This window comes from Varanus komodoensis, unplaced genomic scaffold (genome assembly GCF_004798865.1).
Source record: "Varanus komodoensis strain SLA01 unplaced genomic scaffold, ASM479886v1 scaffold40, whole genome shotgun sequence".
Lineage (NCBI taxonomy): Eukaryota > Metazoa > Chordata > Lepidosauria > Squamata > Varanidae > Varanus > Varanus komodoensis.
The window spans coordinates 677,124-704,706 of NW_025335942.1; the positions used below are offsets into that span (position 1 = coordinate 677,124).

The following is a 27,583-nucleotide window of genomic DNA, read 5'->3' on the forward strand; positions in this document are numbered from 1 at the left end:
ATTATAATTATTTTAACTTAATATGTGAGCCGCCCCAAGGCTTCGGCGAATGGGGCGGCATAAAAATGTTTTAATAAATAAATAAATAAAACTGAAGACACAGGCTGTGCCGGCAGCGTTCGTGCGATTCCTGGCATCCTGCCGTGTTCTGCCTTGGACACTCCCGCACCTCAGCCTCACTTCTCCCACAGCAGCAGTATCAAGCCCGGCAATCCCCATCTTCTTAAATGGAAAAGTGCTCTGCCAGCACCAACAAGGTATTTCAGGGTGGAGCCACAGGACACCACCCGCCAAGCCCAGGTACATCAAGGACAGCGCTGCCGCAGTGGGGCAGGACAAAGTGCGTGCACGTCATGGCAGCCTTCCGGCACCCTGGCCCTCTTGATGGGGGACCAGCACAGAGAACGTGGAAACAGGCAGCCAAAGCAAGTCCTCATCCACTTCGACGCATTTGACTGCAGAGATTTCTTTCAGGCATCCTGAGCAGGTTATCCAGCCCCATTCTGGTTTTCAGAGATGCTCCCTGCCCTACAATGAACACGGAATCCCAGCGGAATGCCTGCTTTAAAAAAAAGAGTGGGGTTTGTGGCACCTGGGATGCCCTGCCCTGAGCAGGCTACCACCCTAATAAAACACACCAGCAAGGAAAATGCTGACCCCGCCATCACAGGGCTGGCAACATTTATGGACAAGGCGCTCTCTAGTCCACGAAAGCTTTGCCATGATAAATATCTCGGCCTTGTCTTTCCAGAGCCACTAGATTCTTGGCAGGTGCCTTGCAGGTGTTATTTTCTGGTAATACTAAAACAGAAAGGCAAAAATGAATTTGCCTTCATATTAAATGGGTAATCGAGCTGTTTGATGTCTTTCTGCTTCCCTCTTTTTTCTTTTTGGCTTTCTGCTCCAATTAACTAATTGCACTTTGACAGCTTTTACTTGCTATTCCGAGAAACCACAACCTTTTCCAATTTCCTCCTCAGTTAGCTTTCTAGAACATCTTGCCACATCCCGTTTCTCTTTCCAAACTCGTTTCCTTTGGCAAGCATCATTTATTTTTAAGGCATTACATTTTAACTTTGAGAGATGCACATTAGTAGGACTGGTAAAAGAATAACAGTTTCAACTTTGTCACATCTACTACTGGTACTTACATGCTGTATTACATGCTTTTCCTCTTTTCTGAGTAACAAGATGCAAAGGAACAGAAGGTAGTGGGACCATTAACAATTGTGTAAGAGAAAGGTTGGGCTAGTGAGGTTTGTCACAAAGGACCAAGAAGTGGCCACTCCTGGCAGAAACTCAACACCACATGAGCAAGATTTCCCTTCTCCTTTGCCCCCTTCAAGTGACTCCCAAAATGGTACCGGAAAGTCCTCAACAGGGGCTGCAATGAGGAAGGGAAATCTGCTTTCTCTGGCGGAACAGTCACTTTTCCACATTCCACGGGCATCCACTTTTCCACATAACTACCTGAGCATTTTAGTTAAGAGCATTTATGCCAGGGTACCTCTGCAATCCACTGCATGTCTGAAACTGTATGATGACGCCCCTGAAGTTGGGACAAGGCACACAACAGTGTCATGATTACCTTCAGGAACGCCTCTTTTTGTTCAAGGTGTTTGCTAATCATAGGAGTCACATGGTCTGTTTCTGAGTTGGGGCCCAGTTTGTCAGCTCCGCCACACCAGTCCTCTTCCCGCTTGTATTCCTGCTCCAGGCTTTCCAGCACGCTGCAGACCTGTTGGACAAGAGGGAGAGGAAACGGGCTAAGCTTTCCTTCTGCTCAGGAGGAGGGCCAAGCTATCAGTCCCAGGGGCAAGCGACATCCACCTCACACCTGCAGCTCGATGTATTGTTACGGCTATTTTTCATTCAATGTTGCGTATAGCCTGGAACACCCTGGGGGTTTGACGGAGACTTATACATGCCAGATGCTGACATGCTGACAGAATATCGGCTTGCTCAAAAGTCATGCAGAACCACCGAGTCACTACTGCTTATCTGGGTCCTTCCACGGTAGGAAAGCAAGAACAGACTTCCTTACCAAAGCCCCATTCTGCTGAAGCCAAGTGAAAAGGCCTTCCTTTCTCCCTGCCCTCCACCCCCAGCAGTCCCATGAGCCCTCCGTGGGTCCATGAGCCACGGAACCCGATTCTCTGTTATGTCGGCCGTGTCATGCATGGTCCAGTGAGCATCCCGCCCAGGGTGACCTATTAGCCGTGTGCCATGCAAACCCACCCAACAAATGGAACTGCTTTCCCCGATTAACCTCAGTGGAGAGAATCTGGCCTTTAAAGTCAGTCCTTAAAACTGTTTACAGCAGAAGTTCCACTCCGGGGCTCCAGAAGCCACTTCACAGCCTGCTGTTCTCTACCTGCTCCGAAGTTTTGTAAAAGGCCACGGAGGCGTTCACAAGTTTGAGCCGATCTTCCATCTTGAGCATGAGCTGCTGCCAGTGGGAGGCCACCTTCTCCGCGCAGTCCCTGATCATGTCCATGTCATAGTGGTTTGCCTGCAACATCGCCTCGGCTTTCTGCTGCACCTGCAGTGCACTCTGGTGGGTTTTCTGATCAAATGAGAACGGAAAAGCCCAGTTGATTCATGAACGCCGCCTGAGCATCTCCGAAACAGGTTCATGCCAGCCCTTTGGCATCTTATTCGTCTTCGGTGAATGCACTGCAATTGCACACCGGCTGGAAACACCTGGCAGGAGTCACAGAGGCAGTGTGCCCACCTTCCTGGCCCTGCCACTGCCCATGCCGGACTGGCGCAGCTGGTCCAGTCACAGAGACAACCACAAGCTGGCTCTGGACTGTCACTGATATTGTCCAAGAGATCACAGCTATGCTTCCTCCCCAAACTTCTCAAAGCTCACCCAGTGGAGCCCCTTAGTGCCTGCCCCCAACCCACGCCTGTATTTCTTATTCGATTTAGATCCCCCTTTTGCTGAATGATGCAGCCAAGGAAGCTACATGCAGATTCATTTTCTCATGTTCAACTCTTGTTCCATCCCCCGCACACCCTTCCATGCGTTATCTCCTTTGCTCTTGCCATGCAGACTGCAAGCTCTTTGGGGCAGAGATGTGTGAGCCTGTCTTCTTCTTCCCACAAGGGCTACTTTATTACATCAGCCCTCCCCAAACTCGGTGTCCACTAGCTGTTTGGAGGAGCACTCCCACCATTCTTGACCACTGACTGTCCAGGTTGGGGCTGATGGGAAGTGAAGTCCAAAACACTTGAAGGGTTACATGTTGGGGAAGGAGCTATTTTGCAAATCACAACGGTATTTGCTAGTGCAGCTATTCACTCATATGATTCCCTCAGACAAGTTTCACAGCTGATGGCCACCATTCCATCGGAACAGACTCTTGCGCTAGGACAGATTAAAATAACTCAGTGGGAAGAGGGACTCTCCTAAGTAACAGCAGCAACCTTATCACAGGCGTCCAGAGGCAGTCGCACTGCTGGGTCGCCCAGGCCTCCTTACTCCTGCTGTGGGGCTGCAGGGCTCGACCCCTTGCACATGCTCCTTGCTCCCACCCTGTCCAAGCTTCCTCTTAGACAACAGCTCTGCTGGAAGCTCAGTCAAAGCAGGCCCACCAGAAGAACAAAGCCGTCCGAGTCTCCTTCTGGCACTCAGTACAGCTGCGGGGCAACCGATCATGTTGCGCAAGCCAGGGAATTTTTCCACATTCACAGGCAAAGGAGAACATTTCCCCACCTGGAAGGACAACTTCTCAAGGTTGATGGACACCTCGAGGGGTCGTCCAGGACTCATCAAACTGCTGTTGCTGTTAGGTACAGTAATGTCATCTCTGACTTGGGGTGACCCTATGAACGAAAGCCCATGGGGGTCCTTGGCACTCCTGCTCGGCTCTTCTAAATTCAAGCCTTCAGCTTCCTTTACAGAGTAGTTCCATCTCATGGTCAGTCTTCCTTTTCTTCTTCTGCCTTCATGAAGGCAATTCCTGATTTTGTTTCAATCAGTGCAGCTCAGCTTCTTCCAACCAAGGAAGACCATATCAACTAGTCAGTCTATCTGCCCTGCTCTCTATGTAGCTGAAACACCCAACAGTCTTGTGACATCTTAGAAAATGCCAGATTTATTACAGTATAAACTTCCATGGACTGGAGTCCACTTTTCTTAATGCACATACTCCAGTTCGCAAAAGATTTTTCCATCATAAACTTTAAGGAGCCACAAGCTGCTTAGCTGTCTTTTTCTGTGACATACTAACGCAGCTCACCTCCTGGGCATTATTGAGTTGAAGGGGTTGAATTGTTGAGAGATCCATGACATGGCATTCAAGGCACAGGTTCTTCCCCCAGCTCCCCATAAAAGCTAGGCTTTCAACGCATGCTATGTCGTATAATCTAATCTAATCTACAGAGCTGCAACAACACAGAACCAAGGCAAGCCCGACAATCTGGCTATAATTAAGGATTCTTGGTCTAGTTGGTCTCTGGGACTACAAGAGCCTTAACTCAATCAGCAACTGTCAATCCAGCTGCAATGACCACATCCCTTCAACCCAAACAGGTATGACAGCAGGCGAGGGACTGCATGGAGCAGAAGCTTCTGTGTCCCATTCCATTATATAGGAGATCCTATTTCGAGCAGCCTCACCGGACTGGAAGTGCCCATTCTGTGCCCACCGGCTCTCCAGCCCACAACCTGGGGACCACACCGTTCGCACACTGGGCAAATGTGAAAAAGGGCCCCCTTCACGCCTGCTGCAGGAGCCGTTGTGTGCAGTGGCCCCGTGACCTGGTGCAAAGGTGCACAAGAGGAAGGCACGTGTGAATCTTCCTGACGTGGTCCATACTTGTGCACCCAATCGTCTGGGGCGGCATCCAGCCCCACTGAAGCCTGTGCAGGCAGTGGCAGGAGCGGTGTGCCAAAACGATGCTCCCCACACCGTACATCTCCTCACTGACTGCAGAACAGGCAGATCTGAAAATGGCTGATGCCAACACGTGCCACTCATGTTATTTTTCTTCTCGCAAACTCCACGTATGTCCTGACAAGATTAATACTGTTCACGGAACTGCTTCGGTTGTGCTACTACAGTTTTCCTTACAATGGCCCTGCAGGATAGACCAGTGTTAGCAACAAGGCTCTTCTGTACAGCCATGACCATCAGGTGTTCAGCTGTCTCTCGGATTGTGCCAGAGCACTTGGAATTCTGTACAAGTTGACCTGGCAGTTGTATTACGTTGGGCAGCCTGCAGCAGAACCCATGCAGAGGCCTAGTTAGACATTTAGTACGGGCTCGTGCAAAGTTTGCCTGAAATGGGCCCTAGAGAAGATGTGTTGGGAGGAAAATCATGGGCTCGGGAATCCTTAAGTATAGCCACTGCATACCCAGCTCTATGACAGTCTAGCAAAGACCCCCAGTTCAAATTCCTACACATTTATCCCCTACAAGGACAAATATCTACAGGGAAAAGAATGTTATACAGAAAAGTTACCAAAGCTGTCAAGAGTGAGGACACACACACTGCAAACTGTGAACAACAGAAAGGGAAAACAGAAAGCGCCACAGGACGATGGCAGAACAGAAGGCAGCGACTGTGGAACGAGCCATTCCTGAAAATAAAAAGCTTCCCAACGAACAAAGCAAAGGGTTTTACTTTCACAGCAGTTTTAAACACTTGGGTCTTCATACGGGCAGTGGTGGAAAGCTAACCCTCCAGGGGAGTTTTCAGAGGCATCATTCAGGATTATTTTAGTTCAGTGAGGGTGTAGCTCTGGGGTTCACCAGATCTGCTGCTGGGGGGACACAGGGCATGGCAGAAGTGCAAGTCTCCATGCAGGGAGGGACCTGGAGCATGGAACGAAATGTCCATGTTTGGAAGCTGCCCAGTGCACTCACAGGGCCATGCTGCATCTCCAAACTCTTTATCATTCCTTCTGCTCTGGCCAAGGGACTGAAAACGGAGAGAGGTCTGTGCTACAGCATTCTCAGCCCCCTCAGTTCATGGACATGCCCTCCAAGGGCCGAGAGTAACACCATGCCCAAGACAGGGACAACCAATCCACCCCAGCTGGGATGAGCCCATATGTGTGATGCACCAAGACCACGAAGAACAATGAGCAAGAAAATGCTGTGTCCACATCTCTCCCTTTTTCCCCTTTGTTGGTGAAAAAGGGAGAGATAGTGCTTTCAAGCACAGTCTTTTATTTGAGTGAGACAGGCCTTTTGTGCTATGGGGTGCTTTGTTTTCAAACAACATGTATTAAAGTAATATCCGCTCCAGTTTGTGGGAGCAGCTCCTGAAGGGCCTCCCTTTCCCAAAAGGCTTGACTCCACCCTCAGGAAGGTTCATGCTGCTGCGGGCCAAATGGCAAGCATGTTGGACATTAGTTCATTGGCCACTCATTCAGCCTGACACCAGCTCACTGGGTAAATGAATTTGCACCCCTCCTCCTCAGAGCCTGCCTGTTCTACAGCGTTTCCCCCTTCCCCGGACCTGATGTGGTTTGGTTCTCAGAAGCTGCTGACAAATCTTAGTTGTTAACCCTGACTTGTCTGAGTCACAACCCCTTCTCTGTCTAGTTCACGTTCTGCGCCTGAGCTTTCTAATGGGGAATGTTGCGTGTTAAGAGAAATGGGCCCCGTCGCTACAGACAGCTACTAAAGGCAAACATCCTCACTCCCCGACTGCCATCACAGGTAGTGGTCAGGATGCTGCAGAGCTTCTGTCGGAGAAGCAAGGCTGGATCTAAGGTGGACATGTGAGTGCAAGACTGTTCTATTATGCCAACGCGAATGAACGTTAAAGCCCAATTCCAAGTTTGCTTGAGCCACCTGGCGTTGCCTCCTCCCAGCAGAATCCCACACTGGCCTAAATGAGAATACTATGAAGGATGGACAGGTCATTGACACTGGCAAGCACCTCAGCACCAGCACGAGCAGTGGCAGCAGTGCCCTCTCCTCGTGCAGGATTCCGCCAATCAGGTGCTACCAGAATGATCTGGGATTTGGCCTTGGGCAGTTATGCCACCTCAGTAAGATGAACTTGGTCAGCACATTTTAAGTGATGGATCCTAGCTCATGCAATACGAAATACTGAAGAGGTAATGCGAAATTACATTTATGAACAGATTTTCAGTCTTAGGTTGTCCTGGTTGCTAGTGGTACCCTGGTCCATCGAGCACCATATAGTCTACACTGATTAGCCACAATGGCTCTCCAGGGCTTCAGACAGTCTTCCTTGGAGCTTCTGGGCCATTCTTGGAGAAGACAGGGGTGGAACTGCCACTGTGGGGCAGGAATACCACTGAACCTTTTCCTCAGCACTTTCTCCTCTTCCTGAGACAGGGATCACAAACCCTTTGCAACATGTTATGTCGTCCTGGCAGATATGTACGTCACAGTCATTTTTGGATCACTCTTATGCATGAACAGGCCTGGAGACGCCTGATGGAAATTACTCCACATACACGGCGGCTAGTGGCAGACCTGCGAAAAGTCAATCGGCTTGTCTCATGAGTCACCTAGTGACAACGGATGATTTAAGAGTGATCAAAGCAATACGTTCCATCCATTTATTTGAAGTCCTGTAACTGTCAAACTCGTAATACGTAACACAAGTTGTTTCTCAAGCCTGTATGGGCATCTCTTTATACTCCCCTGGACAACAAAGTCAAACTTAACAGCTAAAGAACGTTTACCTCGATTGCATGCTGGAACTGCTCGTGTTCCCGCTGCAGCTGTTCCGCCTCTTGCAGTGAGCTGGCGGTGATCAGACCCGCATTCAGCATGGACTCCCCATTTCGGATCCAGCCCAATACCTGAAAGGAAGCGCAGGGCAGCATGACTTGACAATGTCTCCTCATGGCTGAAGTGATGCATTTCAAAATCAACTGCGTGTTCATGCAAGGCAGGGATCCTCGGAAAGCGGGGATGCGTTTGAAGCTACAACATCACCCATGGGTCTTTTGCGAGGCTCTCCTGAAGTTTAATTACATGTGAACATCACCAAAGCTTATTTCAGTTTTCAGTTCTTTGACCTGGTCAAGAGCAAGTTTTCTTGGGCTAAGGTGTCAGGATTGGGCCAACAGATCATGTTCACCCAAACACTTCTCCCTCTCCAACGCTGGCCTGCCGGCTCTGTATTAATCAGGTTTTAAGTCAGGATTCTGAAAGGCTCCTTGTGAGCCAGAGTGAACAAAGGCATGACATGTTGCTACATTTTTCCAGCAAAGACGAAATACCAATTTTAGATATGAGCTTCATGAAAGAGGGGCACTAAAACAGAGAAACTGATGAAGAGCCATGATGATGGCTTTTTTCCACCTTTGCAGAGCGTGGTTTCTTTCCCCTTGATGATACGGAAGAAATATTAATCAAAACAACCTGTAAAAAGTGTGGCTCTCAAAGAGTAAAGGTAGGAAGATGTAGAACAGCCTGTGTCAGATATGAAACATAAAAGGGAAAACTATTAGAACACAAAGTGTTCAATTACCAGTTGTTTGCCTTTCTGGACGGTGAGCATTTAAAAATAGTCAAGCCATGGCAGGTTCCAGCACCTTATCCATACCGCCCACCACTTAAGGTACGCTAAAGCTTGTATGAAGCATAAAAAAGGAATCCTGAAGCATTTCAGCCTAACAGCAGCCAACCTGGCAGGAAGTCACAATCGTTAATGAAAGGAACCGTGCACTGAGGACGGACTGCGGCAAACAAAATGCAATAGACAGCAAAACATGGCTGATGGTGTCTGATCAAGCACCCGCTGAGCTGGGAAGCTTTTTCCAGTTCTGAGGCAAAGCAGCAAGCCACCTTCCTTCCTGACTTAAAAATGAAATGTGTACTTTTGTTTCAGGGTCACTCATGTCGGAAAATAAAGGAACTTTCTGATGCCCGAAAGTACACTAACTATGTGACTTCTGGACCTGAAAATTCTCACCGCTGTGATTACAGAACTGTATTAATCTTTTGTTACGTACCCCCGTATTTAATGTAAATTTGTTTTTAGGTCATCTCTAATGGTAAAACCCTCTCAAGTCTGCATACAAGGCAAAAACCATACAAAATATCACCAACATATCTCAAACATGCACATTGGAAAAGAAAAAAAGATGCAATTGTTTGGGTCTCAAAACCATTAACATCATATTAATTCACAACTGAACAAGAGCATAGAATAACCTTTAGTATTTCTATTAAGATAACCCGATATTTATACGGAGAATATCTATGCAGCAGCTCAAATAGGAGATGGAACCTCATCGAAAATCCTTTTTCTTTTTAATTCAGAGTTTCTCTCTCAAAGTTCCTGTTCTGCTACAAAGTTTCCTCCGGATGGTGTGAAGTCTACTGGAACAACTTTTGTACAGAAGTGAACATAACCGAACTCAAGAAAAGCCATGCTGGATCGGACCCAAGAGCCCACCCACTTCAGCACTCCGTACTCACACTGACAACCAGCTGCCCACAGGATCCCTGCATTTCTTGATCAGAAAAAGGCCCAGAGAAGAAATTACCTCACAATGTGGGGATGCAGGTTTGAGAGCTAAGGAAGCTACAGACTTCTGTAGAAGTGATTGCATAGTGAAACATATGGCATTGCTATACACTCCTCAGCCATCTGCTAAGTAAGACCATAAGAACATCAGGAAAGCCATGCTGGATCAGACCCAAGGGCCATCTAGTCCAGCACTCCGTACACACAGAGGCAAACCAGCTGCCCACAGGATCCCTCAGGCAGGTTGGGTGCCAGGCCTCCTCCTCCCAGCTCCTCAGCAACTGCTGCATGCAGGGACGCAGCCTCTGCTAAAGCGGGGAGCACGTGGCCAGCAAGGCTAGTAGCCACGGATCACCTCCTCTCTCCTGAATCTGTCCAATCCCCTTTTAAAGCCATCCAGACTGGTGGCTACCACCATCCCCCACGGCAGTGGGTTTAGCTATACACCCTGCTGTTAACTCACAGTTCAACTACACAAATTGTGTTGGGTCATTCAGGACAGGTGAGCAACTACATACAGGGGCTCCCCTTCTGACAGAACGGTATGTCTGTAAAACTGGAGTGGTTCAGGAGCGTCGCTCCGCCAGTTGTGATGGAAAAACAGCATCCAGCAGAGGCCCCCTAATTTATGTTCCATAGGGGGAAAAAGTCAATACGGAAGCACTGCTGCCATTTTTAAGCTTACAGCAAACTCTTTAGCCTGGGACATTCATAGAGGTATTATTTTTAATACCCATCTTGTGTATACGCGCTTGCCATTATGCTGGTTCCTTTTACGCTGTGGTGATCTGCTTCAAACCTTTTGCTGAAGCAGAAAAAGTGGTTTAAAAAGCAATTTCCTTGGACAACAACAAAAAGCAAACTGAGTAGATACTGCAGTGGTGTATGTATTCAGATGCACATACCATCTGCTGCTAAAGCAACCTGGCTGCTATGCAGATAAAGGGTGAATTTAAAGAACTCCTCCAAGATTTTAAACCCAGCTCTGCAGCGAGGGTGAGACACAGCAATAGCACAACAGAAGGAAGAGCAGCAGTTCAGGCAGCAAAGTGGCGCAGCTGATGCACCACCAAGAAGGCAAGGGAATCTGTTTGGAGCAGGGCTTGTGGGATGCCCAGAGATCCCCTCTGAGTCACTCCAACCATCTCGCTAGTCCAGCATTTTGTTTGCAACAGCTGCCAGCCAAAGCCTCTGAAAAACAGTTCTTCCAGCATTTGGCATTCAGAAGGACACTGCCTCTGTATCTGCGCTTCCACTTTGCTACCGTGGCCGACAACAGAGCTTTTCGCAGAAACAACGTCACCGGGGGATTTCTGTGGCGTTTGCCCGGGAGCTGTTTCCCACGGACCACCCCTCCATCTTCAGCAGAGGCGGTTGTGGCATTTTGTTGTTTTGGGGAGTTGTGAGGTGAGCGTGCCTGGAACCCAGTGGGGCACTGATGTTATCTCCACAGAATAATTCACACAACCTGCTGGGACTCCGGTGCCACCTTTGCCCCGTGACCTGTTTTGGAGACATTCTGCAGCAAGGGCTGCCTCCGGAGCAGAGAGGACCACGCAGCCGTCTCATACCTGCTTGACTTCCGCCTGAAGATGCCGGAGCTGCACACACTGCTCCAGGTGCTTCCGATGCTGCTCCGCCGCCAAGTCGAGCTCCTGCTGCTTTTCGTGGAGGAATTCCAGCAAGTCCTGCACCCGGGTTGCCATGTCCACGTCCCTGTCGCACAGCAGCTCCACCCCTGAAAAGACCACCCGTGAATCGCACCGCCACGCCTGTGGTTTTCCTCCCGAGGTCCCACCGGGCGCACGGCCCAGACGCCTGCTTTGCAAGGGTGGCCGGCCAGCCTCCTACTTCTTCTTGAGGCAGGCGTCTGGCTTGAGGGCCTGGGAGGCTGCCTCTGACCGGGGGAGGGGGGCTGTCTGCAGGCAGACCAGGCTGGGGTGCAGAAATGTGATGGCACCACAGCAGAGGAATTTCCCGCAGTCAGAGAGACAGACCTTTGGAGAGAGACGTACTGCTGTGCCCCTGTGGACAACGGCAGCATCACACACATTTTCTGGGCTTCGGGCTTTCTACGCCTTGTCAAGTTGAACCTAGTTCTATGCTGAATACCTGGTTTCATTTTCATTATTCAGCCACTGAAGTATGATTCTGCAACCACCAAAGCATCAGTTGCACTGCAGGAAGAATCAACCTTGCCCTCTGTTTTTTGCGAAAGGCAGCAAAATGCGGCACTTTTCCTGCGAACAGGGTCAGCATCACCACCACTGTTCGGAACAGGATTTAAGGTTTCAGCCTCAGCACCGGCTAACACTAAAATACAGCTAGGCCAAACCCTTGGCTTTTGGCTTGCTGTATGTTATACCTGAGACTTGTCACACCCAGAGTCATTCCACTGGAAACAGTCTGCTTACAGCATAAAGAGGAACCTATTCTGTTTTTAATAGAGTGAAACCATTTCTGCCCAAGATAGCTTATTCATACTTTATCAGTGCCTTGCTAGGGAGGTTGTGGGCATGCACCTAAAACCCATGAGACTGGAGAAGACCTACCACCTCCGAGAGTGAGGCAGGGCTATCAACGCAGAAATCAGAGCGACCGCCAAGCCACTTCACGTGGAGTGCATCTGCTGGCATGCTTATTCTGCAATGGTTGGGCCAGGGTATCATTTGGCAGAGTTCTCTTGCCCTGGAGGAAAGAGGTAGAGAGGCCTCTTCCTCCCCTCCTGAAATGCTGCTCTACGGGGCAGGAGGAACCTCCTGAGCAAAATGGGAGGTGCTTCAGCGAGAAACGGGCATTGGCAAACCTTGGCTCCCTTCCTCCGGAGGGGCGCCTCTGCCGAATCTCAGTGCTTTCTGCGTGCAGAAGGAGCATTCCATTCACAGAATGGTCAGCCGGGATCCACCCTACGATGGATCTGCACTCAGCAGACACCCACGTCAGTGTTCCTTGCACGACAAACAGGATCCTGCTGCTTCACATACGTCCAGCTCATGCCACACGCTGCACACAGTGGTGTGGGTGTGTACTGGCTCACACTCCTCTGTCCACATTGGTTTCCAGACTGATTAGCTGAAGGATCCTACACAAGCTTGGCTGAGGTTCAAAGAACAGTGCAAACGGTTCGGTGTGCTCGGGAAGGCGTTGGACTTGTGTTTCGCAAATAGTAAACCTCGGGATGAAATGACAAATTGATGCTACACCACGTAGGGCTCTCATTTGTCATACCATGTGGAAATTTGGCTATTCAAAATCGGAAAGCCTAAAGGGTATGCTTAAGCGTCTGTGTTTGCCTGCAGGTAGCTCTCTGCGTCCCAGCCTCTCTGTAATGAAGGTTTTAGCTGATAAGGAAATTTTTTGATTTTTGCTGTTTTTTTGCTGATAAAGAAAATCGAAGAAGGTTTGTAGGGAAGCCTGAAACAACTTTACTGTGTTCACCAAAATTAAAATATTTACTATTCACCACAAAGTGTTTGTTGTTATAAAATACCTTTCATCTATTAGCAAGAAATGTATAAATATTCCTTTCTAAACTACAAAACCCACTATGTCTTTCTGCAATATAGACAGTTTACACATCAATGAAGGCTTATGAAGTCTGCTTGGACAATCCTTTAAATCCGCTAACTGGGTAAGGTGGGACAAATCCTTCTTACCAGAGGCCTGTACTTCATTGACATACTGAAGGAGGTCTTGCCCTTGGTGGATGACATCAAAAGTCAGGTTGTTCATGGTCAGGGCTTTGTCTGCATGGTGCTGGAGCCTCTGTTCAGCAATGGTGAGGTCCTCTGTGTCAAAATCGTTCATCTGCTGAGAGAGCTCATCATTCCAAGATTCGAGGTCTGAAATAATCTAAAGTGGGTAAAGCAAAGAGGAAGAAGAAAACACATTTCAATGTAACTAAATGCAAGCTGCAAGATCAAGAGGAACTCAAAATGCTGTAGAAAGGGCTTGCTGCTTGGAAAAAGAGCTTGTGAACTCTTCAAGGACCAACATGTTGCATTTCCAGGCTCAAACTTCCTGTGCTGTTTTAGGAGGTTTTATTTATTTATTTATTTATTTATTTATTTATTTATTTATTTATTTATTTAAAACATTTCTGTGCCGCCCCCCATTGCAACAAAGCCTCGGGGAGGCTCACAAAGAATACATAAATACATACACACATAATGATAACATAACAATTTTTAAAAAATCGTTTAAAAACCCCCAGTGCATTCTCGGCTAAAAATGTTAAAATCCTAATTAATTCAATAATTTAACAATTAAAATAAGTTTTAAATAATAAGGTCTTAGCCTGGCGCCGAAAAACAAATAACAATGGCGCCAGACGGACCTCTCTGGGGAGCGCATGCCATAGGCTGGTGTCTGAGAACAGGTCACCATCTTGAAAAACAGAAAATGATCTCTCAAAGAGATTTCAAGACCCCCAACCCTTACTGAATAGTGAACTGCGGACGCTTCAGGGTCTGCAGCCAAGATGCAGTTTGTGTGTTATAGGAAAGTACTGAAGACAGTGAGAACTGTAGTTAAGGAGGCCTAGACATTGCACCTCCTATAATTATCATCATCATCATCGAATTAATATAAGGAGCTTCCATAAAAAGGGCTTGAAGGTTAGTATTTTGTAGACACACCTGTCTCATGCACAGAGTCAGCTAACCAAAGGAAGGTGGGAGCTTTCAGTGTTGCACATAGGCCAATGGGCAGTAGGAAACTTTTACATGTGTTTGCCTCTGAGAAATATTTTAGGACAAGAGAAATTGTACCTGAAGAGCTGAACTCAGCTTGAATAGGGACTAAATTGCTGGTGCTCAGAATGAGGAATGATAGAGAAGCTTTTAAATTGACTTGTGAGAACAAGCCAACCATTTCCAAAGTCTATCCAGCACGGATGATTCCTGGTGCGATGTACTTAATGCTTTATGACCACAAAATGAGGAAAGGACAGAAGCTGACAAGCTGCTGACAAATGAAAGCCAGGAGTACACTTACACACACACACACACACACACACGTGCACTTGTCTTTCCAAAAAAATATTCAAAGTGTTAAGAGCAGCAGCTGCTAGAAATGGAAAGCAGAAATAGGAGAATTTGGAAATATGATAAAACTGGGAGAAGATGACCAACAGGATAGTTATTCCTGGATTTGAAATCTATATAACCATTCTCAGAGTTATCTGTTGACACATTCTGACTCCAGTTGGCAGGTGATCTCTGAAGGATGAGAGGAGGCATATATTTGTATCCTTAACAGCTAGAATCTGAAATCAAGCGTTTTAATCAATTAACCAACATTAATTCCAGACCTGAGCTGAGTGAACGGGCACCACTGATACTGGAGGCAGACTTGACAATTGCATTAGCAAAGTAAGAGTTTCAAATGGACTTTATGGGAAGGGATAGTCATGATTTGGCATATCCTGCTCCAGGAATGAGGTGAAACTGGTTCTCCATGTTTGTATGACAGTAAAGTTCATGCACTTGTCATTTTAAAAAATAGCCACCTGCCTTTGTTACCGGGGACTTCCTAAAGCTCTACATCAGAAGCACTGCAGACCATGATATATTGAAAGTGAAGAGACTGGGGCACACAGGAGGAAGGGATGGATACAACAGCACTGCAACTTGTAGGGAGAATTTATACGATGCCTCTCTCGCTGCAAGCCATTACAGATACTCTCTCATTCGCACCACATCCCTACGAAACAGGGAGGGGACTGCAGTAAATTCAGCCTCTTTGACAGTAAAATAGATTGAACTTTCCTGGGGCAGGAATGCTCTGTATTAGCACAGAGATTACAATCCTTAAGTACTCAACCCTTTCTAAATTCTGTGGAGGATTAAGGGAAACCGAATCGATTGGAGAAAATAAACAGCTTCATCATAGTTACGCTCTTCAGGTAGAACCCGGTTTTTGAAAAATCCAGCCCAGCCCTCAGGTGCGAACGGAAAGATTAAAAGAAACACTGATATAGGAAGGGGTGACGCACGTCGATAGCATCTCTCTCAAAGATCCTCAGCTGTAAGAAGAGCTCCAGTTTGATCTTGCGCTCCTGGAACAGCTCCTCCATCTGCGACTGGGCCTCATCCAGCTGCTGGAGGACGGTCTCGATGTGATTGATGGAGCTGTTGTGGGGCGTCTTGTTGCTCGAGATGGCGGAATCCCTATTAGAAAAGGGAGGGACCATAAACAGGAAACCAGGAGCAGCGAGGGAGGGTTCTCTGTGGGTGCTGAAGGGGAACTGGACCACCATCACTGCTTTGGTGCCGGTGGGTTTTCAACTCTCAGCTGGGGACGCAAAGATCAGGCTGGATGCTGCTTCACTTGCATGTGTCAAGCCAAGATCGAGTCGACAAACCCCCAGGAAGGCTAGCCGCTTCTTTGCACGAAATACGCAATGTGCGCCAAGTGTGTGATTCTTTGCGCAGAGTATGCAAAGCCCACAAGCCACATGTGCAGAAGCAGAGCTCTGCTTGCACAGTGGGCGTGCTGGCGATGGGTGCGCAAGCCAGCCTCATGGGTTGCTTGGACTTGTTCTTGCCGGACACCTGCGCGGCTGCTCAGGATGAGGTGGCCTTAGGGCAATCTTTTGCCCTGAGGAAGCAAGCTTATAGCTCCTCAGGAGGAATTCTCAGCACGTTTCAAGAGAACCAAGAATTCCCTAGAACAGACAGCTCGAAATTCACTGTTTCAAGCTGTCTGTTACCCACACCTATAATGTTCCTTCACCGGTAACATGACATTTCTCAAAATTGCCAGTAGCTGGGGCACACAGTGCCTCACACACCCAAGCCGTACAATCACGAACTAAGCTGTAATCTTCTCTAGCAACCATTAGCTTGGAATTGCAGGTTACGAGAACACGGGCCAGGTAAGGAAAATGGTGGGCCAACGTCAGGTCCTCTCCCACTGTAAAGCACAGCAAACGTGGGCTGCGCGCCTCCCCTTCCTCCTGCCCAAAGCGTCCAGAAACGGGGGGGACCAGTGGCAGGAACCCCCAGCTTCAGGGCACCAGGGCCGGGGGGAGCGGGACACCCTGCGAGGAAGGGAGAACGCGGCGCAGGGATGCACAGGCGCTCACCTCAGCTGCTGTATCAGGTCCTCGCCTTCCTTGATGACGTTCACGGTCACCTGCAGCGTGGTCTGCTGCTGCTGGCCAAACCGCTTGATCAGTTCCTGCACGGCCTCCACCGACTCCGCGTAGACGTCATCCAGCAGCTCCTTCTGCAGCTCTTCAAGCCATGTCCAGAGCTGTGCAAAGAGGAAACAACAATAACTCAGCAGGGAGCTTAGGAGACCGTCACGGAGGGCTTCCCCCCCACAAAGCGTCGCCAAGCTTTGCTGCAGGTTGACGAAAATGGGTTGTGATGCGCCCAGGATGCAGCTCGGCATCGACACGGCACCTGAGCCGAGCGGAGCCACAGACGGCTGGGCGTGGAGTCACGACGAGCCTCCCTGGATCTCTCTCTCCTCTGCTTACTGGACTTCTTCCCGTGCTCGGCCCAGGCTCGGAAAGTGAGCTGAGCCAGGAAGGAGCTGCGCAGACTCCAGTGCTGCAGCCGGCAGCCTTCCCCTCCGCCGCACACCACACCAAGGCTGCGGCTCCCACGTGTGGAAGATGGATGACGGGCCCAATTCCTGTCAGGTGCCCAGGTGGCTCGGCACGAGGTTGGACCCACACCTGCAAGAAGGCAGGCTGGGCCTGTGGAGCTGAGCCAAGGGAATCCAAAGCATCCCAACCCAGAGCAGATTCCTTGCACGTCCCTACCTGAATGGGTGAGACATGCCTACGGTCACTCAAGTGGGCCAGCAGGGGAGGCGGCGCTTGAACCGCAGCCCTCCTGCTCCCAGCTGATTGGGCACGGCATCTGATGATTGACAGCCAAGAAGCAGTCACTCCAGAGCTCCACTTAGCCTTGGACCCCCCCAGGCAGCCTGGGTATTTCAGCTCCGATTGCCCCATTCACAGTGTGGGGCAAGAAGCCTGGCCTACCTCTCCGTGTACCGGAGAACGGCAGGGGAAGGCCTCTCGCCTCTTCATACCACACCTGGCCGGTCGCTGTGGAGACCGGCTGCCGGTTTCAGGGCCCCTTTGGTCTCACCCACAAGGCACCTTGGAAGCCATGGCAAGTCTCTGAACCCACATGAGCATGACATAAACGGGCCTTATGGGTCACCCTTGTCAGAAGCGGCACTAATTCTCACGGCTGGGGAAGGCTCCTGGGGCCACCAGGACTGTGTTGCGGGGCCTGTGTGTCATCCTTTACCAGATATGCTTTCCTGAGATGAACAACGATGGATGCAGCGGTCTGAAAGCACGGGGGTGACTGGAAACGGAAGGGAGCGATGTCTGGACGCACACCCCCATCAGGCAGGGCAACTGCACCACGGAAGGCTCACCCAGAAAAATCCCAGTTTGCAAGCATTCATTGTCCGCCATACATTCTGGACGTTCCAGTGCGCACAGCCATGGCTGTCCCCCACTGGTCTAAGTAAGCACCACTGAAGGTGGTGAGTCATTGCATTGTTGCTGCCCTCCTCCTCCTCCTCCTCCTCCACTGCATTTACATCCTGTCCTTTTTTCCCCTTGTGAAGAACCCAAGGCCTCTTCCATAGCTCCATTCAACCTCCACAGCACCCCGTGAGGTACGTCCAGCTGAGAGCCTGTGTCTGGCCCGAAGTCTCTCCATGAGCTCCATAGCTCCCCGCCCCAGTTCCTAGGCTCGAACCACACTGCCACACTGGCTCTCTCATGCTACTTCAGCTGGACAAGAGTCCCCAATGGAGCAGTATTTCTCAGAAAAGATAGCCCCGGAAGGACGGCAGCTATCATTAAAAGGTATTTTTAAAAAATTCTCATATTTACACATCCAGCAATTGCATGCACCATTTCAAGTATTAAGCCCATCTAAAATGCGTATGTAGATAGATAGATGAAGATACAAAGCTGCTTTACTTGCACTCAGAGCGTAAGGCCATCTGTCTGATCATGGCTATGCTCAATGGTAATGCTTTGCCAAGCTCTGGAACAGAACCGCCCTAGTGCTGCGATTTAAACCCTGTCGCTAGAGAGGGTAGGAATTAAACCTGAAATCTTGCACGCTTAGCTATGAGCCGTATGCTTAATTGCAAGCATTACAGAATCTTCTTCGGGGGTCTCAATGGTATACAGTTCAGCAGCCACTTTGGAAGCAACAGACGGGGTTCTGGGAGCAGAGGACGAGGAATGGAGAAACAGCCTGGGTTTAATGTGCCCAGTAGTGGAGGGTGGGGGGAGCTGTTTGCTTGCTTGCTTAATAAATGGAAGTTTTAGGTCAGCAATACAATGATTCCTGAAATTCTTGATTAAATCAAGTTATCTGTACCATTCAGGTTAATTTTTCTCACAGAGGACTAGCTACCAGTTTTACTAAAGAGCTTGCACAATAATGCCATCTCTTTTCAGGAATCAAAGAGACTGTGGGTGGGGGGCATCCCTGCCCATATGTTCAAGAGTTGAACCTGGGGAGTTTGCAGAGGTGCATCCGACTCTTCTGGCATTACAAAACCTTGTATCTTTGTCTATTCACATCTTAAGAGAAGGGTAAATAATGGGACTGAAAATTACTGATGATGGTTTTGTTCTTGGTTTCCTTCCTTGTAAACCTTCCAGAGACTTTTTTTAGAAATAGACAGCATAGAAAAACTTTAAATAAATAAATCAAAATAAATAGTTACAACGTTTACATACCATTTGATTAGCATAATGCTCTCAAAATGGTTTACACAGTATCTGCAAAGCATTATTTCTTTCTGTTTTTGCTAATTGCACAACAATCCTGTAAGGGACACCTACCAATACTGCCTGGGGGGAGTCAGGTAATAGCTGAAGAACAGACTTAAAGAATCCTCTTCTGCTCCATTTCTCTCTTTTAGTTCACACAATCAGAGCCATAAAACTTATACCCGAATCTAACTTCTCGGGACTTTAAAAACATGAACTTAAGCACCTACCAACTCCCTATAATGCTCTGCAGCAGGAGCACGTGACCTTTTCCGCCCTGTGGGTCACGTAGAACATGATTTACAGTGAGCATGCTCACTCATGCCTTCCACATGATGCTGGCAAGTTTTCACCATCTCTTTGCCTGATGAGGTCGAGGGACCCGTGGGGAGAGAAGAGCCCCCCTCGCTCCCCAGCAATCTCCACTAACAGCTCTGAGGGTTAGTAGCAGCTTTTACTCTCATCTCCACTGAGAATGCTTCCCTTCTGCAACTGGTGGTGGAAAAACAGCATCCTCTGTGGCAGAATCACTAGGTGTTCGGAAAGAAGTGGCAGTGACGGGGAAATCCGTGGGCAGGAGATCGGGGGACAGCCCGGGACACCTAGGAGGTGCCTCCAAGGCCTCAGAGGGTTCCACGTGGCCCACGGGTGGAAGCTTGTGCACCCCCACTAAAAGCATTGGAACCGCCCGCAGCATTTAGTGAGGATCCCAGAAAACAAAGAGCCACAGAAGCGAGATGCAGGATTCCCTATTCCATGGCTGAGCAGCAGCATTATCAGGGAAATTAAGGATGAAATACTGGCAGCCCTTCCCTCAGAGCCCCTCTGTGCGCACGCATGCGTGTGCGTATTTTTGCTGCTGCCTTGTTCTGTTTTGTACTGAGACAAGCAGGTTTAAATAAAAGCTTCTGGAGAGTGAGCGTGTTGTTTGTACTGAATTATTAACCAGGTATTTAGAAGCTCACTGGGGCCTAAGCATTTTCCTGCAGTTCGTATTTAGCTCCTTCTCTCTGGTACTAGCAATCCATTCGGAAAGTACATTCACTTCTGTGGCACGACCCTAATACGAGGACAGAGGGTTTTTTAGCAGTAAAGGTAGAATTCAAGCCCTGCTTCACTTGCAGACATCAGTGAGGCACGTGTGTGCCTGAGCCAACCTCTTTTGCTATCCTCCTTGTGCCCTTGAGCTGAAGCTCTCCCATAACCGTCGCTGCCCACGCAGGACCGTCTTCCTGCACGCCACGAATGGAACCTGCACGCCAGCACCACATCCGCATTTCCCGAGGTTGCTCCCCAAACAGCAGCACAGGGAACTGTGGTATGACGTGGCCTAAAACATCAGCCTCACCTGGATGGTTCAGGCCAAAGGCTCAGCTCACCCAGCCTTCTCCAAAATTCAAACACGGAAAGTAACGGCCAGTCCTCAGAGGCTCACTCAACATGGAAGTTTGACTTCCACACGCTCTGCTATCCCCTTTCAAAGTCAGCCACGTGACTGTTCCATTGTGTAATGGCAAGCATGAGCCGTGTAAAGGCATTGCTGTCCAAACATTTCTCACACACAAACACACACACAGAGTGTGGCAAGCCAAGCCAAGCCTATATTTGTAGTAGCTTTCTGCAGCTTCATCTCTCTTCTTAAGGTATCAGAACTCCAGCCTCCTGCGAAATGCCTGTCATTCCTCAACTAATGCGAAGGAAGTTTTCCATCCTTTCAAACTAGCCTGAGGTAAATAGAGAAGCACTTGTTCTGAAGACCAAGGAAGTAGTTGACACGTGCTCTCGAAACAAGAAGCAAGCGGAAGGACAGGTAATTTGAAATGGCAGGTATTTGGGCACGGATTTCACAAGCCACCGAGGAGCACAGTATGGGAAGCACCACACAAAAATGTCTAGACACTGCCTCATCTGGGTCCATCCTTGAAATCTGTATTCCCACATTTCCACGAGGAACTGAAAGAGTGGATTTGTTCTTTGCCCTTGGAACTGCTACGCAAGCACCTGGCCCAGCTCTTGTTCCAGTTTTTCCCATCAGAGGAAAGAGAGTTGTTTAAATGCACATTTGTATGGCTGACAATTGGAAAGTTATGAGTGCAGACATTATTCAAGGCACCTTCTGAAGAAAGAAAGACAGACAGACAGAAAAGCCAACTTTGCATTACTCACTGAATGGCAATAAGCTGCACTCTGGGAAATGGCCTAAGGTTTCTGCTATTTATGCCTGCACTGAGACCTCCATCTAAGCGACTGTTGCTGTAAACATTCTCCTTCCCGCCCATCTCGGGCGGCGGTGAGACTGATTCACTCGGCCCGTGCTTACGCACAGGCACAACAGAGCCAGGCGCCTTGTAGAGCCATGATCCGTTTGACTGACACATTGGGACTCTCCGGAGGACGGGGTGGGAACTGAACTGCCACTACCCAGTCAACAAGCTCGTTGAAAGCAACAAGTCCATGTATAAGCCCCCTACAACCACCGGGGCAAATCGCTGTCATCACCGGCATCCTGTATCAAGCTCACAACTCACTGTCTTTGACAACTGGCAGTGTACAGCTTACTCTGTTCTCCAACAACTCAACAGGGCGCAGCCGCAGTTCATGGATGCTCCACCTCCAACAAAAGATGCCTGCACAATACTGTATCGGGGTGGAAAGGTTGCTTATTGAACTACGACTGCATCCTACCTGTCCTTCATGGAGCTTGCAGCAATTTGCACTAAGCTGTAGCCTATTACCCACAGGAAAGTAAGGCTGAGATAGAGACACTGGCCCTGGATCAACCTGTATGCATCACAGGTGAGCAGTCACTTCGAACCAGTATCTCCCCGACCCAATGCACTAATCGCAACCATCTCTGACTCTCTGAGAGGCTACCAAAAGCACTCTTCTGGAATTCATCATTTTAAAGCTAACTCTTTATACTTCCTAAACTAGTTAACACGCTTCCTTAACATTTCATGGAATATTACCTTAACCGAGACTAAGAATACAGTTGGAGAAGTTTGAGCTGAGGGAAGCTGGGAAGACAAGAGCATTCCTCTACATCGTGTAGCATCTGGGGAGAGCTAGGCACCCTTCCAATACATCTGGGCTGACTTCCCAAATTTATGAATCACAGCTAATTGTATCCTGCATCGAAAGCTCTCTTCCCCTTTTGTGCTCTAAAAAGTCCACCCAAGTGGCACATCTCAAAGTTCTGTTTTAAGACCCTTGCCGTCACTGTATGCAGACTGTGATCTTGACTGCTGTCATGTGTCAATGCCTTCCTGCCAGAATTGGTATTTTCAGAACTGGGGGAAAGTTCTATGTATTTGAGCAAATATAGGTTCACTTTAGTTGCTCTATGACACAGCTTCCCTCTCCCGAGTGCCCAACACTAAATATTGGCACTCACTCAAGTGCACACATGAACATATCTAAATGCATGTATAAAAACTAGCCTCAAATACAGCTCTTACATTTCAAACGGTCAGCACAGTTCAACCAGGTCAAGGAGATTCAAGTTATGTATTTTAAAAAGGAAACCCTCTGTTGCATTGTCAGTAGGCCTCTGTGACACCTAGTGTTTTCATTTCATTTCATTTCATTTATTTTTATTTATTTTATCTATATCCCACCTCTTTTTCTTCCCAGGGACCCAAGCCAGCTTACATAATTCTCCTCCTCCTCCTCTCAGGTGTATCCTCACAGCAACAACCCTGTGAGGTCGGTTGGGCTGAGAGTCTGTGGCTGGCCCAAAGTCACCCAGCGGGCCCCATGGCCGATCGACTGAGTCCCAGCCTGCCTCTCTTAACCGCTACACTTCACGGGCTCTCTTTTCGTACAAGGAAGAGTTCTAACAAGTGACTGCCTAACTGCTTGTTAATGACACTGCCTCTTGCACTGGGTCATCGTACAACCAGCAACAGATATGAGGCGGTCATGGCATGATCTCTCGTCCATTCAGGACTGGGAGATGTGGGCAGGATCCTGCGCGAATGCCCTCATCGAGCTGGGCTGCACTTTGGTCTCCTGTCCACATCTAAGTTTTATCCTAACAGATGTGCAGCTTCACCCGCTGTTGACATACCTTGTTAGTTTTCACACCTTACAAATAGATCCCACCTTTTCACCACAACCCTCCAAGTAAATCATATAAAGCGAGATTGCCAAACAGGAGCCAGAGGCCAAAAAGCTCAGCAGCAGAAGTGTTTCTATTCTGCTCTCCAGCCCAGATAGCTCCCAGACAAGCTGACAGAACAATTAAAAAATACCCTGCAGGGAGCTCCTTCCCCGGGGGGTTACAAACCCAAAGACGTTACACAAAAGGGACACGAGATGGGAAGGGAGGAAGAAAAAAAGCAAATCCAGGCACCGCTTCTTAAAGGAAAAAGAGTGAGGGCATCATTTACATCTGCTCTGGTGCCTTCTGGTTATCTCTCTCTCACCCCCCCCCCCACACACACACACACACAATTTTGCTTTATCTCTGCAGGGGCACACAGGGTCACAGAGTATCTACCAAATTCAAGCAAAACTTTCTTGCTGGACAAGCAGCTGAGAATCCTGTCATTTTTTAATTTTAAGGGGGAAGAGAAAGAAACAGAGGTAGTACTTGCAAGCTTCCAATCTAGGGGACGCATGGACGAAAGGAAACTGAGGGAATGGGCGGGAGCCTCCCTTATAACTGGGAACCAGAAGGGACAGAGGCCCCTGTCCAGTCCATGATGCTAAGCCGAGAAGTTTCCTCCCGGGCCAGGCCCTGCACTGGTGGCAAAGCCGGCAGGTGTGATGCATGGAGACCATGACGAACTGAAAGTTATCACTCAGACCTTACTTTGGGGGGCAAACCAATCCGGTAATGCTACACTGAGAGGAAAATAAAAGCCGTTCTGACTCAGAGCCAAACCTGCCATTTGTGTGTTACATCAACACAAGGGTGAGAACACGACAGACAGGAAGCTGCTATATAATGAGGTAACAGAAAGTAGCTTAAAGTGCCACAGGGAAGTGTTTTAATTTTGAAAATGGTCTAATTTGCAGCTTGGAGATTCAGGAGGTCTATGAGCCATGGTTTTATTCCTGGAAAATAAACCTAGATTTATTCTTGCTCTTAAAACTTAATGCTTTAGTAGAAAATAAAAAATCCCCATCCCTGCCCCCCAAATATAATCTTTTTCCTGAAAGCAAAAATGTTCAATCCTTTCTCAGAATAACAAAAATGAGTTTATTTTCCCCACCACGTTTTGCATGCCCACACCCTTGGATGAGGACTTCATAAAACAACCTATATTTCAGCATTCAGTGGAAAGCACTTCCACACAACTAGTAATGAAGTAATACTAGCTTCCATTATTTGGATTTGTTTGCCCATTTTTACTTTCAGGAAAGGGAGATGCAGTGGTGCAGCAGCTTAATGGTGCTGGAACTGTTGATCAGAAATGGTCAGCATTCCAGCGGTTCGAGCCCGGCCTTGTGGGACAGAATGATCTACCATTGTCCGCCCCTAGCTCCGGCCCACCTAAGCAGTTTGAAAGTATACCATCTGCAAGGAGATAAATAGGGAACACCACTCCTCAGTGGGAAACCAGCCGGCTTCATTTGCAATGCCCGCCTGGGCATGCTCAGCAGAGGTTTGGCAGAGAAATGCCCGAGATGAATTGACTCCAACAAGAATGTTGCTGGCAAACCGGTACTAAGCTAGTTCCCCCCCATGATGCACCAGCACAGTAACAGACTAACAACTGTAGGCACTACTACTGCGTGTAAAACACTGTAGGCTCCCTGGCAATACATGCCATATGCAAAATAAATGCATGTTTTCAGGAAATAAGTTTGAAAAGGTAACACTTGCCGTCATATCAAGCTATGATTTTATTCCAATGGCAACCTCTACACTGCCCAACAGCCAAAGCTCTCTGGGAGGTTCCCAGCAGCACTAGAGAAAAGCAAACGGCTTGGGAGTTCGGTGATACACAGTAAGGTTTTCACTTGATACTCTTCCTCGATTGTACAGGTACACTACAAAGGCGACACCATGTAAAATTCGGCTAATTGTTCTGACCTCCCCTGCCTCCTGCCTTAACACGGTAGTATGTATGACCTTAATCCATTGTCGTACTGTTCTCACAATGAGGAAATTCTTCCTGGTGTCTAGTCTAAATCTGGTTTCTTTAACATAAGTCCACTATTCCATGTCCTGCACCCTGGAATGGACAAGAAGAGTTCTTGTCCTTGCTCTTTCTGACAGCCTTTCAGGTACTTGCAGAGGGCGATCATGTCACTCTTTCTGGGGCACTGCGGGAAATTAAGAGTGTTGCAACACAGCCAACCAACCGATGCTGCTTGAAATGGTGTCACGATAGCCAGAGAAGCCTACCAAGGTCCAGTGACCGTGGGTGGGAGGGGTTGTCCCACAGAGCTCAGCTTGACCCAGGTCCCCTCCAACCTGGAGCCGCCCTTCCCAAGTCAGACTGAATCTGATTCAGCGTCTAGCGACAAGATAGGTTCACAGAAGGACAGGTAATGCGTTCTCAAGGCGCTTCCTTTACTTTTTACATACCTCTTTCACATGGGTGTGAAAAGATACCGACATGTCCAGCAGGATCTTGCGTTGCTCCACACGCCGAACGAAATCTTGTATCCGGTCTTCCAGTTGATGGGCTGCTTGGTAGATCTCTTCTGGGTCGCACTCCCCTGTCTGTGCCAGTTGCTCCGCTGCTTCTAGTAGCTTGTCTGCATTGGTGTACGTATTCTATGGGGGAAAGCACAGGGAGAATCATTGCACAGGGTGATTTCTAGATCGTTGCAGGTCTACCATTCCCACATAATTCACCCATAGAAGGAATTCCCACCTGATCCATTGAACTTTGTCATTTGATCCTTATAATCACATTGCTAACTTCATTTAGTCCTTCTAAATCCTCACAGTTTCACCCACCACACTTATGGGAGATCCACAACTTATGGGAGAATGAAAGGAAGGATTACTATTCAAGAAGGTGATGCCTGCATGCCTTTCGGCCTCCAAACAGAGAATCCACTGAACTCATTTCCTGTAACTGGCTGTCGAATAAATTTTGGATTATCGAGTTCAAAGCTGCCTGGCAACAGTCAAAGCAAATGCACTGCCTTGGCTACCAAGTTCAGGAAGAATACTGTGGAAATTCAAACCAGGTGAGGGAACCAGGACTCTTCTCTGACAGCCATGCATTTATTTTTCAGTGCCTTCTTTACTATAACGAAGGTGGACACAAGGGACCTATTGGTTCACTGGCAGCCCACCTAATTTCTGTGGGTCGTTAGGATCCTTGCAAAATACAAGAGATTACATCGACTTTGATCTCATCCAACCACAAAGCCACTTCTGAAGCAAGAAAGCACATTCAGGATCACTGAACACAGATCATTGTTTCCCCGACTTCCAAGGAACCTTTATTATGCCTTCTTACTTTGTAAACTTAAAGCACATTCATGGGCCCCACAGGGATTGTAACAAAGAAAGACAAAAAAATACAACATGTAAGATGGATCAGCATATCTGTGATCGAGATTAGCTATGATTTCTGCAGAATGACGAGTTATATGTGGATTTTAGAAACAGCAGGGATCTTTGTTTAAATGATGCAATTCAATTTCATAAGGAAAAAGAATTAAACACACCCATATGCATTCTTTGCTATTGTTTAGAGAAATTTATTCATAAAGCTATTTCTGTTGTTACTGATAAAAACATGAATGAGTCCTTGCTCCTCAGGCTAAAAGAAATCTCCAGAACAGGCTTACAGCCTTGCAGCTTGAAATATTAAAGATGGTCGGGCTTCAGACTTCCTTTGCACATGGTGTTTAACAAAGCCTGTGTCCAGGACAGCTAATCAAAGGAACAGCAGGACCAATATAAACTGCTCACAAAGACCGCAACGTTACTTCAGAATCAAGCATCATTTACTGCTCCCAATTATTTTCTATAAAATATTCTCATCTTTCCACGTGGTATATTCATAGTCAGAACCAAATTCCAACCATCTTCAAAGGAAGGGACATAACCTAGTCTAACTTGGCTTCCATTGCGCCAACTGTGACGTAACTATCTAGGAACGGCATACAGTGAAGATGGTCCCATGACCAAGAAGACACACTTCCAGCAAAAGTAAAATACTGTATCAGGTTTAAAACCACAAAGTCAGTTCAACAGTGCAAGCTGGGACTCAAGGAGATTTGAGGACCAGGAAAGGTCGAAGTGTTCAAGTTTGCATTGCTCCACATCGTCTTGTCTGGGGAAGCGCTCGTGCCCTTTTCCACAGGTCACCCCTCAAGGTCCCAGGGCACCTGGAACGCAAGACCCATTGTGCTGCACCCACT

General features: G+C 48.1%; 1 protein-coding gene across 5 annotated transcripts in view; it reads right to left on the reverse strand.

Annotated features, from left to right (window-relative positions):
* Nucleotides 1-27,583, reverse strand: part of TRIO (trio Rho guanine nucleotide exchange factor) — a 261,688-nt gene that overhangs the window by 118,754 nt on the left and 115,351 nt on the right. For all 5 annotated transcript variants that reach the window (XM_044442897.1, XM_044442900.1, XM_044442898.1 and 2 more), the window contains exons 11-18: nt 25,785-25,976; nt 16,562-16,731; nt 15,470-15,644; nt 13,131-13,326; nt 11,046-11,212; nt 7,679-7,798; nt 2,375-2,566; nt 1,589-1,738 (exon numbers count right to left, since the gene is read on the reverse strand). In XM_044442897.1, the coding sequence (XP_044298832.1) occupies nt 1,589-1,738; nt 2,375-2,566; nt 7,679-7,798; nt 11,046-11,212; nt 13,131-13,326; nt 15,470-15,644; nt 16,562-16,731; nt 25,785-25,976 (1,362 nt within the window). The remainder of the gene's footprint in view (nt 1-1,588; nt 1,739-2,374; nt 2,567-7,678; nt 7,799-11,045; nt 11,213-13,130; nt 13,327-15,469; nt 15,645-16,561; nt 16,732-25,784; nt 25,977-27,583) is intronic.